General features: G+C 43.1%; 1 protein-coding gene across 1 annotated transcript in view; it reads left to right on the forward strand.

The window, feature by feature from the left end:
• Positions 1–14,244, forward strand: part of SORCS3 (sortilin related VPS10 domain containing receptor 3) — a 616,865-nt gene that overhangs the window by 446,564 nt on the left and 156,057 nt on the right. The window contains 1 exon segment of the mRNA XM_007470447.1: positions 5,046–5,110. Coding sequence (XP_007470509.1) covers positions 5,046–5,110 — 65 coding nt within the window.

A 14,244-nucleotide genomic window follows, 5' to 3' on the forward strand; every position in this document is an offset into this window, starting at 1 on the left:
TTTTTTTTTTTTTTTTTTAAAGAAGATGTTGGGGGTAGGAGTTTAGTAATTTATTTATTTATTTTTGCTGTGTTGGGTCTTCGTTCCCTTGCAAGGGCTTCAGACGCGCAGGCTCAGTAATTGTGGCTCACGGGCCTAGTTGCTCCGCAGCATGTGGGATCCTCCCAGACCGGGGCTCGAACCCGTGTCCCCTGCATCGGCAGGCGGACTCTCAACCACTGCGCCACCAGGGAAGCCCCAGGTGGCAGCCTTTAAAGTATCCACATAAAAACCTTTATCAGGGAAAGATGGGGAGCTGGGCGTTTTTTTTTGTCTGCTCCTTCTGTGCTGAAGCTCAGGGAGATAGATTGTTAAGAGCTGCTTCTTTGTTTGTTACAGTTCCATGGGACTCATGAATGGCAGCTCCACTGGCTGTCAAAGCCAGGAAATCTGGGGACCCATCTCATAGGCGGCGGCCCTAAAAGCTGGGGTGCAGTCATGTATGAGCTCCTTCCAGGGAGATACTGGCAACTTGGGGAGGACCGGAGGCAGAAGGTGGGAGGGATATTTGTTGGCTTTCTCTGTCTCTGGGGAGATTCACATGCAGTCTCCAGAAGCCTGCTAAATTAGAAGACGGGCCCTCAGGCAGCAGCTGTTATAGTATTCAGATAACACTTTAAGGGAAAGACAGGGAGATGGGTGATTCTGTCTGCTCCCTCTGCACTGAGCCCTGGGGCAACAGCTGCATCAGTGCTCGTGCACCCATTAAGAATTGCGTCTTTGTTTGGTATCGTCTTGGGGACACAAGCCCCACTGGCTTTTAGAGTCAGGTGTTTTGGGGGCCGTCCCTCTGTTGCAAGTCTTAAAATTTGGGATGCTAGATGGGGGCTCCAAACCCTTTGCTCCTCAGGGAGGATATGAGAGTTGATGGTTCACTTCCAGCTGTGTGGTCGTGTGCCAGGGGTGGGGTTTATGGTGAGAGTGTGTCTTAGCCTTTTCTACCCTTAGCCTTTTTGGTGTGGGTATTTTCTCATTCATTTGATGTGTAGAAGTTACTCAACTAGTTTCTGGATCTCTTTCAGAGGGAATTTACATCCACGTGTACATTTGGTGTATCCATGGGAGGAAGGGAGCTCAGGGGTCTCCTGTGTTACCATTTTGGTCTACCTTGTCCGTTTCTTTCTGAATCTCTGTCTGTCTGTCTCTCTCTTTCCTGTGTGTCTATTTCATCTCTGTCTTGCCCACTATCTTCCTATCACCCTTTGTAGCCCCGTCTCTCTGTTAAACTACCTGTCCCATTGTCAACTCTTTTCTTTTTCTATGTATACCTACATTGCTCCTTTAGACCTATTCTTCCTATCAGGCTGGGAACATTTCTCCCAAGAGTTCTGATTTGCTGATCAGAGAGGAAAGGCAGTTTTTCCCTGCCAGCTCAGTTAGAGAAATCCTGAGGAAGTCCTCTAAACTGTCCTGGCATGTTCTGACCACCACAGCCAAGATGTCTCATGATCACGCTGGATCATGCGCCATCCTGGGGCATCAGAGGGATGGGCTCCTGTGATTGACCACCCTGGACAAAGCACATGGCATGAGTTGGGTAGAACAGTTCTGCAAAGGATGGAAGGGTTGTAGGGGTGCTAAGCCAACCATGACCACAGGTGTCTGCTCTCGGGAGCCAAGACCAACTCCAGAGAAACAAACACACAACTTAATAACAATACAAGTGCTGGAGGATGTTCAGTCTTGATTCTGAATTCTCTAGCAGTTCAAAGGTGGGAGAGCTAGAGTAATCAAGGAAGACTTCCAGGAGGACCTGATTCTTGGTTTTAACCTTAAAAGGCGTATAAGATTTAGATAGGTGGAAAGGAGTGAGCAATCCTGGATGAAGGAGCAGTTTCTGTGCTTGTTTTATTGGTGTTCTTTGCCTTGTTTCAAGCTCCTAAGAGGCAAGGACTTTTCTTTTGTTAAAGAACATAGTGCTTGATGCCCGTAGTTAGACTGTCATTATGGTTCCAATTCTGACCATCCTACCCTGCCATTGACCTTGGGGGAGGATAGAAGAATAATACCTGAGAGGCCTCTAGTTCTAAGAATACCAACTTGCTTATAAAGAAACAGGGAGGCTGTGGAACAGAGGTGTCCATATAGTCCCTTCTGTGTGTCTGACCTCAAGTGAGTTTCACATCGGAATTTTGTCATTGTCATGGGCAGATTGGATTGTTCATTAATTCAGTAAATACATCAGTAGCACCTAATATGTACTAGGCACTTAGGTGCCAAGAATTCAAAGATAAGTAGACAGAATCCTACTTCTTTGAAGTTTATATCCAAGTACAGAATTCACAGAAGTGCAATTACATGCGACGTGATTGAGTCATGCAAAGCAGTGGTTCTGAGACTTGGCTGTGCATGGAAATAACCTGGGAGCTTTCAAAAACACGGATGCCAGGGCTTCCCTGGTGGCGCAGTGGTTAAGAATCCGCCTGCCAATGCAGGGGACATGGGTTCGAGCCCTGGTCCAGGAAAATCCCACATGCCACGGAGCAACTAAGCCTGTGCACCACAACTACTGAGCCTGCACTCCACAGCCCGCGAGCCACAACTCCTGAAGCCTGCGTGCCTAGAGTCCATGCTCTGCAACAAGAGAAGCCGCCGCAGTGAGAAGCCCGTGCACCGTAACGAAGAATAGCTCCCGCTTGCCACAACTAGAGAAAGCCCGTGCACAGCAACAAAGACCCAATGCAGCCAAAATAATAAGTAAATAAAATAAATTTAAATTAAAAAAAAAATGCGGGGCTTCCCTGGTGGCTCAGAGTCTGCCTGCCGATGCAGGGGACACAGGTTCGTGCCCCGGTCCGGGAGGATCCCACATGCCGCGGAGCGGCTGGGCCCGTGAGCCAGGGCCGCTGAGCCTGCATGTCCGGAGCCTGTGCTCCGCAACGGGAGAGGCCACAGCAGTGAGTGGCCCACGTACCACAAAAACAACAACAACAACAACAACAACAACAACAAGCGGATGCCTTGAGCTTATCCCAAAGGTTTTGATTTCATTGGTTTGGGGAGGGGCCCAGGCATCTGGATGTTTCACAGCTCACCCAGTGACTCTTGTGAGCAGCCAAGTTTGAGAACCACCAAGGTTAGGATGCTATGGAAGCAGATAAAGGTTCTTCAGTGAGATGAGGGATGGGTAGGCTGCTGGAGGGATGAGACCAACTGAGCATTGAAGGAAAGGGGAGAGGTACATGGAGAGGGAAAGGGGCAGGGAGAGAGTTGCATCTAAAGGACGTTGCAAGCAGAGGGGAGAAGGGCCAAGAAGGCTGGGAGCTGCTCTCGATGGAGAAGTCAGTCAGTCTCTCTAGTTCTGGCCTAGTCCCCGTGTCATCTTAGATACATATCCATTTCTCTGTGCCACAGTTTCCCATTCAGTCAAATATAACGAATGACACCTGTTCTCCTTACCTTAGGCATCAAATGAGGTGAGGAAAAATTAAAAGATAGTGTATCAGTGATCACTGGGAAAAAATACAGCATTAGAGTAAAACTTCTTTTTTTTTTTTTTTTTTTTTGCCGTACGCGGGCCTCTCACTGTTGTGGCCTCTCCCGTTGCGGAGCACAGGCTCCGGACGCGCAGGCTCAGCGGCCATGGCTCACGGGCCCAGCCGCTCCGCGGCATGTGGGATCTTCCCGGACCGGGGCATGAACCCGTGTCCCCTGCATCGGCAGGCGGACTCCCAACCACTGCGCCACCAGGGAAGCCCTAAAACTTCTTTTATTCAGTATTTTTTGGGGAAAGAAGTATTTTACATAAATGAACTTTTAAAGCAACTGAAATTTAGCCATTCAAGACAATAGCCATTAGCAAATAAAAATCATTTCATTTTTCCTAACATAGGTCATTTGCAGCCCTATTTTCTTAGAGTAAACTGATATCGTTAGCCTCCCACTTCCCGTTCTCTGCATTCAGCCCCTCAGCAGAGATGTCAGATACTGAACCATTGCTAAAATACAGCTATGGCCTCAGGATCAGAAGAAGTGTAGTAGATTTATGATGTGGAAGATTGGGTTTTGACTTCTTTGGTCTGTTTTTCATAAGTTTTCAATTTGTCTTGCCATCTGGGTACCTTGATTCTCATTGTTTTAAATTCTCCTTTTCCTTTCTAACTTGCTGCCTCTTCCCTATTGAGGACTGTAAAACCAGAAAACCAATCTTAGAATGAAATTTAAAAGTAAAACGACTGTGAGTCCAAGCTTGCCGGAGAGGGTGGATTATGTGATGTCTTTAGTGCATGAATGTTTTAATGTCTGTGTTGCCTTTTTTAGCTGACTTTCTGGGTCTTACTCTGGCCTGGATATCTCATGCAGGAGGTAGCTGACTGGACTTTATGTGTGGGAGGTTGGAGGCCCACAGGAATTAGTTTGTCAGGATTCTCAGCCTTCCTTTTTCTGACTATTGACCATCAACCTTTAAGGTTTCCCACTCCTATCACCAGAACTTTTTCCCTGTTAGACCAGATTTTGAATGTTTGTCACCAAACATTTATTGTTCACAAGGCAGAGGTAAGGAAGGGCAGATAGGTCCAAACTCAGGAGGGTAGGAGTGTCTGGAAGCAGATAGCCAGAACGGAGGCTAAACCACCTTCCCCAGGGGCAGAACGTGGGAGTAGCACACCCCAAGTGGGAGGGCAGAGGGGAAGGAAGTGGTGGAAATAACCGGGTTTGACAAGACTGGGGAGGTGGAAGGTATGAAGTGGGGAAGGGTTGAGGACAGAGGTTTAGACCAGCTTTACTATGGAGTACATTACTCTGTGCTCCTTTATGTTCTTTTGAGAGTTACTGACTCCCTGACACTGCTCCAAGACACATGAGTTGTGACCATTATAGGTGACAGCTGCTAGAGAGAGCCACCCTGCAGGGACTGCAAGTCACCATATTCTGTGGGTCCCCACAGTGCAAGACAGGCCATCTTGAGAAAGTGGCTTTCTGAGTAATAACCCCGAATGGTTCCCCACTTTGTTGTCTGGCATCCTCATGGTCACTGAGCTTCTGACTCTCCTTTCCTTCCCCAGGTCGGTGGCCGGATTGGATAAAGAGGCGGACTTGGTGCACATGGAAGTGCGGACAGCTGATGGATGTGAGTGCTGAGGCCACCAGGCTGGGCCCCGGGAGATCTGTCTGCAGGTCTCCCTCCTCCCCCAATTTGCATTTTAATGGCTTGGGAAGATGAAAAGCCCTGAGCTCCCTTACTGCCACATGCATTTTATTTCCTAGAGTGGGGGAGAGGCCTCCAGTCCCAAGGGAGACATTTCATTGAAATAAACCCTCAGGAATGAATTTTCTGGGGATGGGAGTTAATGTGACCAATTTTGAGGCTCCTGTTAGTAATTTCCTGGCATCTTCAGTGTAATTCAAATAGGGATGGCCATAGCTCATCGTGGTATTTTGCATTCACGTGGTGAATAAGATGATGCCAGCTTTAAAAAAATAAACTTTATATAGTCAAGATTACCAAAAAAAAAAGTAACTGGGTAAACTATTTCCAGAATTTTTTGTTCATTCATTCAGCAAATATTTAGGGATGGCCTACTGTGTGCCAGGCAAGATTCTTAGCCCTGGAGATACAGTGGTGAGCCAGACCTCTACTGTCCCCGCAAATCAGCCATGGAATCCAGGGTTTCAAACATGTGACCCCTTTGTACATCGTACACCTGTCTACATCTTGAACAGAATTTGACTGATAAAGTATCATTTTGCACCAACTTAAGTATCTCTAGGGCTCTTCCCTGTCCAAGAAAGATAAAAGCAACTTAAATATGTGAAAATATATGATAAATATGAAATCTGAAAAATATATGGAAATATGATTAGCATATACTAGATCACAAATAGAGCCAAATAATCCATGGAAATAATAGTGACCTTAGGGGTGCAGCAGATCAAAGCACTGCACTGTGAGTTGAGGTCCTGGGTCCTGCCACCCACTAGCCATGAGACCCCCTAACCTCTCTGTGCTCTGGCTTCCTACTATCTGAGGATACTCATCCTTGCCCTGCCCGCCTCATAGGGTTATGAGTTGAATGTACAAACATAAGGAGATTCTTTTTGACCTGGATGCAGTTATTGGATGTGCTTGTGCTTTGTCCATGGGGAATCTACTGCTTTTGAGGCCAAACTCAGATGTATGCTAGAAACATGCACTTTGGGGAATATATTTTATTTGCTTTATTTTTATTTTTAAAAGAGTTAGAAGGCAAATGACACTTATTACTATATGCCTGGCACTCTGCTGAGTTCCTTCCTTCCTTCCTTCCTTCCTACCTTCCTTCCTTCCTTCCTTCCTTCCTTCCTTCCTTCCTTTCTTTCCTTCTTTCTTTCTTCCTTTCTTTCTTTCTTTCTTTCTTTTCTTTTTCTTTCTTTCTTTCTTTCTTTCTTTCTTTCTTTCTTTCTTTCTTTCTTTCTTTCTTTCTTTCTCTCTTTCTCTCTTTCTCTCTTTCTCTCTTTCTCTCTCTCTTTCTTTCTTTCTCTGATGCAGCCAGGGATGAGGGATGACCCACACTATTTTTACATTTTCTTTTTTTAACAAAAGAGTTATATTTTAAGGAGGTAATGCCACATATTCAAATTCACTGATCGTAAGCATAGTGATGCCTAAATTCGAAATTACTCTTAGTGCTGAGAAGAAAAAACATGGAAAATTGGAGAACTAGTGGGATGGAGGGGTTTGAAGGAGCATAGCAGAAAAGCTGGAGGGGAGCAGACAGCAGCTCTCAGAAGATGACCCACAGACAAGTTTTCAGGACAACCCCTGCCTTGGCTTTGCTTGTCATGTCAACATTTTAAAGCTGTATATGTGATCTGTGGTGGTTGTAATATTTTAGAGTTGGAGCAAACTTTATATGCCTGTCTGACCTCCTACCTAGTGTAGGAATCCCTTCCCCCAGAATCTCTTATAGTGTGTCCTCAGGTTTCATGAGCTCAGGCTTAAGACGTATCCTTTTCTACTGCTGGACAGCTCCTTTTTTTTTTTAAGGTAATTTCTTACATAAAGCTCAAACTTACTTTCTCAAAGTTCAAGAATTCTGGTCCACATTGGGATAAGTCCTGTGGTACAGAACTGCTGTGAAATTTTATGAGATTAAAAATGCAAGACACATAGAAAAGTTCCTGCCCTATTGTCAGGAATTGAAAAAAGCAGACAGAAATATAACAGGGATAAATGTCATATGCTACACTTAGGTTAAAGTATAGTATATATTAATTCTGTGTCATTTTTTAGGTTTGTTTTTCTTGTTTTGTTTTTTGTGGTATGCGGACCTCTCACTGCTGTGGCCTCTCTCGTTATGGAGCACAGGCTCTGGATGCGCAGGCTCAGTGACCATGGCTCACGGGCCCAGCCGCTCCGCGGCATGTGGGATCCTCCCAGATCAGGGCACGAACCCGTGTCCCCTGCATGGCAGGTGGACTCTCAACCACTGCGCCACCAGGGAAGCCCATTTTTTAGGTTTTTTAAGATGAGTTTTTCAATACTTCAAAGTATCTTCTTTCAACCTAGTGAATTGGCTCTAACCCCCCTTTGTTTAGAAAGTGCACGTAACAAGACTGAACTAACCGGGGATGTTTTATTTTACATACCCTAATGAAATGTATGATTCCTTTCTTCTTTGGTATGTAGTGAATGCTTTCTTACACTCACACACTCACACATACACATACATCTCTATCTTTCTGATCATCACAAAAAGGCACAACATGTATTTTATTTCCTTTTTTTCCCCCTGATGTGGTAGCTTGGACTTGAATTTTCCCAAATTCACACAGATAGCCTAGTGATAGAATAAAAACTAGAACACAAAACTCTCAACACACTACAAATAGAGGAGAATTCTGATAAAGAACAAGTATAAAAGACCCACAACTAACATCATATTTAATGATGAGATACTGAACGCTTTCCCCCTAAGGGCAGGAAAAAGGCAGGGATGTTTACTCTTTCTTTCTTTCTTTTTTTTTTTGACTCTTTCAATTTTATTTAATTTATTTTTTTATACAGCAGCTTCTTATTAGTTATCCATTTTATACATATTAGTGTATATATGGGATGTTTACTCTTAACACACCTTTTCAACATGATGCTGAAAGTCCTAGTCAGTGCAATAAAGGAAGAAAAATGAAATGCAGTTCATATAGATTACAAAGGAAAAAAATAAAGCTGTCATTATTCTCGTTGATGTGATTCTCTATGTAGAATATCACAAGGAATCTACAAAAAAAGCTGCTAGAACAAATATGTAAGTAGAGCAGGGTTGTTGGATACAAAACATTCAGTGGAGAGAGGATGATTATTTTTAATGAATGGCGTTAGAAAAAATTGGGCAGCCATATGGGGAAAACAAACTTCAACCTATGATTTACAACTTATACAAAATCTAACTCAAAATGAATCACATTTCTAAATGTAAAATATAAAATTATAAAACTTTTGGAAGAAACTGTAGGAGAAAATCTTTATGACCTTAAATTAACACCAAGAGCAAAATTGATAAAATAAAGAATCCATAAATTGGACTTCATCAAAATTTAAAAATTTTGTTCTTCAGAAGATACAATAAAGACAGTGGGAGAAACTATTTGCAGATCATATAACTAACAGAGGACTTATAGCCAGAACACATAAAGAACCTTTAAAGTATAGGAATAAGAAACAACCCCATTAAAAAAAAAAAGTAGGAAAAATTTGAACAGAACATTTACCAAGGAAAATACAAAGATGACAAGTAAACACAAGTATTTGCTATATTTGGAGTAAGCAATACCTAGAGCCTTTGAGTCCTTTTGTTCTGTGACTCATATGTTTAAAAGAACAATAACAGAATTCTCTAAGAATCTTAAATCGGGAGAAATAATGGATCTTAGATAATTATTTTTCCTTCCTCAGACTTTCCTTCATTATTCCACTTTTTCTGGCATGTTCAAGAGTCTGTTCCTTAACCAGCGCATTTCAGACCCTTTACCCTGTGTTATAGATTTGCTAATTGCTATTTTGAAAATTATCAAAGGGGTCTTGAGCAGTAAAACTCCATTTCTCTGCATCTGCCTGCATCACAGTTCTCATGGCCATTTTGCTCAACCAGTAGCATTCATGATCATCCTCTGGTGAGCTGATTCCAGTACAGATTCCTGGGGTCCACCTCAGAGGTTTTGGTTTAGGTGGTCTGGTACAGGACCTGGGAGTCTCCATATTGTTAAGCGCACTCCCAGCGTGATTTTGATTTAGGTGCTATTCAGGAACACTGCTGTGTGGATCCCTTACCTCATGTGGTGCTGGAGTCACAGCTTGGGGACAGTTATACCCTCAGTAAGCATGAACAAGGAGCCTTGGTATTGGAGTCGGGAATTACTCTGTTCTGTAGCACCTGGGCTGTCACAGGAATGCAAGTGAGAAGAACGTATAAAGAGAGCAAATGGGTCTTTCTTTCCCTTCTAAAAAACAAAAGTCAACAAGTCATAATTCATTATAAAGTGCTCTCCACATCAAGATAACTTTCAAATGTCTAAAATCATGGATGAGAGAACTTCATAAATATTATCAGGAATAGTATGAGCTTTGTAAAGATCTTCCGGGGATGGAAACAGGATATGGCTATGAAAAAACAATTAAATGTTGCTCTATGTACTTCCCAGAGTATGGCAGAAATATAGAAATTTGTGTTACCTTTATTTATTGACCCACTCATAATTCACTCCACTGTGATAGAGCCCTTTCCATGTGTAGAAGAAAAGACGTTCTCAAAACCTAGCATTAAAATTGACACACACACACACACACACACACACATACATACATACATACATACACACACACTCACCTGGTCCCACCACAGATCAATGAAAGATTCTTCAGGGGAAGGTCATGGGCATTGCCCTGCATAAAATTGTCCTAATGATTTTGCAGTACATGTGGGGTTGAGAACCACTGCACTAGATCTGAGGTTCTCCAACATTAACATACAAATGAACCATCTGGAGAGCTTTTTTTTTTTTTGCGGTACGCGGGCCTCTCACTGTTGTGGCCTATCCTGTCGCGGAGCACAGGCTCCAGACGCGCAGGCTCAGCGGCCATGGCTCACGGGCCCAGCCGCTCCATGGCATGTGGGATCTTCCCAAACCGGGGCACGAACCCGTGTCCCTTGCATCGGCAGGTGGGCTCTCAACCACTGCGCCACCAGGGAAGCCCTGGAGAGCTTTTTAAAACACACCTTCCGTATTTCTGACAAGCTCCCAGCTGATGCTGCTGGCCAGTAGACCCCGCTTTGATCAGCACTGCACTGCCTGAAGCTGTGGAGGGTGTGTGCGTAAATAGGATGCAATCAGCACTGAGTAGCAGAGGCAGACAAGTACACAGATTATTACTGCAATATAATGTGCCAAAGGCCATGGGGACTCTGTTTTGTCTCATGAAGAAAGTGCTATCTGTGCGAACCAAAAGGCAGGGTAGCCCAATCGCTGAGGAGCGACTGAAGGCTGCACTGAAGAGCCCATGGTTAAGTTTCATCTTGGGAGATGAGTTGGATTTTCCCAAGGGGATGGTGGAAAAGGAGAGTGAGAAAGTTATGCTAGACTTTTACTGTCCAATATGGTAGCCATTCAGTTACACGTGGTTATTGAGCACTTGAGATGTGATGTCCAAATTGATGTGTGCTGTACATGTGGAATACACACCAGATTTTAAAGACTTACTATGAATAAAATGATGGAAAATAGCCCATTAGTAATTTTTATATTAGTTACATGATGAAATCATCATATTTGGGGTTAAATCAAATATGTTAAATGTACACTTTTCTGTTTACCTTTTAAGTATGGCTACTGGGAAATTTAAAAGGTCATTAGTAGCTCCCATTGTGTATCCATTGCATGGGACTGCCCTAGACTGAGGGGCTGCAGGTGCAGCAGCATGGAGTGTGGCTCTTCAGTGCGTGGTGTGGCATTGACAGTCCTGTCTCTAAACCTGGCTCCCACACCCTGGAGCAAACCCAACATAAACAAGTCCCTTTTCTTGTTTCGATATAAGAATCTCCACTCTTCCCCAGTCCTGGTCCTCCCCTTTGGGAGTCAGACTTCCTTAAACTAAAGCCATTGAATTATCTCTTGCCTTGGCATGGTTTAAACAGGGCAAAGCCAACCAATTTGGTTAACAACAGTGTGAAACCTGTTTCTGCCATGAGATTCAGGATTCAAATGGCTTTTTCCCCCATTCTCTTCTGGAAATCATCTCTCTCTGAATGTCTCAATGTCCCCTGTGAATATTCATATTTATTTTCATATTCATGTTCTCTCTCCCTCTCTCTCTCTCTCTTTCACTCAGTTACTCAGTCACACACACATACCTTCTCCATCAAAGAGACCACTGAGTGTCAATAGAAAGAGTATTAACTTGGTGCCCTAAGAGTTAAGTTGGAGAATTAACTCTGTCAATTAGAGCCTGTTTGACGCTGGACAATTTTTTTTTAAACTTTCTGTGAATCTTCTAGTGCTTCACATGTTTGAATGCACAAATATAAGAGGTATTTTTATAATTTTTTTCATCAAATGGATAACAAAAATCTTACTGTAGAGTAAAATTTACAATGAGGCAGATTTCAGTTCAATGAACAAAGGAACAGTTAAGACCCCAAAATGATGCAGACTGCTTTGTTAAGTAGTTGATTCCTCTTTATTGGAAATTTTCAAGCATAAGCTATATGGGGGCCTTGTAGGACGCTGTAATAAGTGAAACTCGACATGAGCTAAAAGTTTTTAGACATCTAGACTTGAATTTCTAGAATCAAAACCCACAGCATGTATACTGCTGTTCCTTGTCCTGGTACTATTATCAACTCTCTTCATCAATTACTGCACTTTCTCACTAAGCCAAGATAAAGCCCAGTACATCTTAACAGAGCATTCCAGGCAGTCATTAGTAATCAAATGGGCAAAACTATTAGCCCTGAAGTCTAAACCGTAGGTTCTAGACACATAGAATAATGGCTCTTTAAAAACTTTGGATTACTGACTAGTTCAATGGTTGTAAACTGTGTAACTCAGAGATCCAGCAGTATTCTAAGAACTCAGAGGCCAAGAAGAGGATAAGGGGGAGCTAAACCAACAGGATTGCAAGGCTTCTGTTCATTTAGACTAAAATCACTTGATATATTGAGGATATAGGATTGTTTTTGATAAAGGATCTCAGAATTTTAAAAAAGGGTTGGAATGGATTAGAAATTTTCAAACTGCATCACTCTCCAAAAAGCACCAAAATGTGTAACAATTTGCCCAAGGTTACATAGACAGACAGGGACAGGGACTGAACCAGAATGTAGATTCTGGTCTGATTCTCAGCCTGATTTTCCTTCCATGGTTCAAATACATAACGATTAGGATCACTGGTTCTGGTGTCAAGTAGCCTGGGTTCAAATCCCAGAACGCTGGGGAGTATCAGGAATCCTAAGGTATTCAGGATCGCTGTGGTTTCTAAATGTTACTCTGCCCGGTTCCCCTTCTTTTCCCGAAGGAAGAGACACTAGAATTCTCCTGTGAGCAAATCCATAAGCACAATAGGAAGGCATAGTAGCTACCTTTTCTTGTTTTGCTGATTTTTATTACCTACCTTGTCTCAGGTGCTGTGTTAGGCATTTGGAACAATGTCAATATCCTTTGTTTTGCCCTGTGCCTACAAATAGTTTAGCCTCACTCCTCAGTCAAGGAAAAGGAGGCTTTTGGAAGCCAAATAACATTTCAGAGTTTCTTGGAATCTGCTGGATTTCACTTATTTGCATTTGACGGTCAATGTTGTTATTTAAAATAAATAGCTACTGGGTATTTCTCTAAGAAAAGACCTGAAGAGCTGAATTTGCTTTTTGTTCACAATTTTAATTCACTTTTTCAATTTTGACAATATTACCCAAAGGGATGGAAGTTGAGCGAATCATGGCAAGTTTTTTTCTCTGAGATGGCAAGAGGCATGACCTTTAGGATAGTTTGAATATTTAATAATCTTAAAGGCAAAACATAATCACAGGTCAGAATATAGCACAAATGTATTGGCTTTTAATGTAATTCATTTCAGCTTAACTTGCATTTACTGAAGCTTTATAAAGTCAGTGCGAGGAGAGAAACAAAGATGACTAAGACTTTATCCAGGTTTCTAAGGAGGTGATCCTTTTGGAAAGGTTTGACAGAGTGAGAAATGCTGGACTTCGCGGTGAAACTCATTGATATAGATGCATGAGAAGCTTGCTTTACAAAACTGCTGGTGGAAAAGCAACCTCTTAGGAAGATAAGACTAAGGATGTTGGGTTATCTGCTTTGTGCTCTTTCCACATTCCTCAGTTCTCTGATCCAGCACAGATCCCAAGGCATGTTCACTTGTGAATATCCCGTCTCTATCACTGGCCTCGGATTCTTCTGAAGGCAAGAACCAGTCTTATGTTCTCTGCTTTCTGGAACCTCAGGGAGTGTCTGATGCATGCAGCTTCTCTATACACCTTGACCCAATACAAAAGAAATTAATCAGTCAGTCTAAGGTCACCCATTCTCATCATATGAGACCCTTGGTCCACCATCTGTAAGATGAGGAGGCATGAGGCTAGACACAGTGGTGCAATGGTACCACTTTCCCTAAAGTCTTGCTAGCAGTGCAGCTAGCTGAAATAGGGCCTGGTCCTGATAAAGTTATGGAGCAGATCTCTCTATTCACAGGGAACAAAGCTTTTGACTTTTAGTTTTTGTAAGTGACCGTACCAGCTCTCAGAAATACATTAGAAAGACATTTGATATTTAGAAATATACTGGGCTTCCCTGGTGGCGTAGTGGTTGAGAGTCCGCCTGCCGATGCAGGGGACGCGGGTTCGTGCCCCGGTCCGGGTAGATCCCACATGCCACGGAGCGGCTGGGCCCGTGAGCCGTGGCCGCTGAGCCTGCGCGTCCGGAGCCTGTGCTCCGCAACTGGAGAGGCCACAACAGTGAGAGGCCTGCGTACCAGAAAAAAAAAAAAGAAAAAAAGGAAATATATTAATTATGAGGATGATGTGACTTAACCATTTGGGGAATCCCTCTCTTGTTTTCCCATTAGCGTATCCTAATGGGATCTTCATTCGGTTTGGTCTTTCTGGTTTTCCGTTTGAGCATGTTTTGAAGGAAAGGGTGGGAAATAGCAGTTCTAGAATAAAGATTAATCCATGTCCACCCATTATCGTGTAATTATATAGTGCCTTCAGTGGGCTTTCCCTA

Source organism: Lipotes vexillifer, unplaced genomic scaffold, assembly GCF_000442215.2.
Source record: "Lipotes vexillifer unplaced genomic scaffold, Lipotes_vexillifer_v1.1 scaffold916, whole genome shotgun sequence".
In the NCBI taxonomy this organism is placed as follows: Eukaryota; Metazoa; Chordata; class Mammalia; order Artiodactyla; family Lipotidae; genus Lipotes; species Lipotes vexillifer.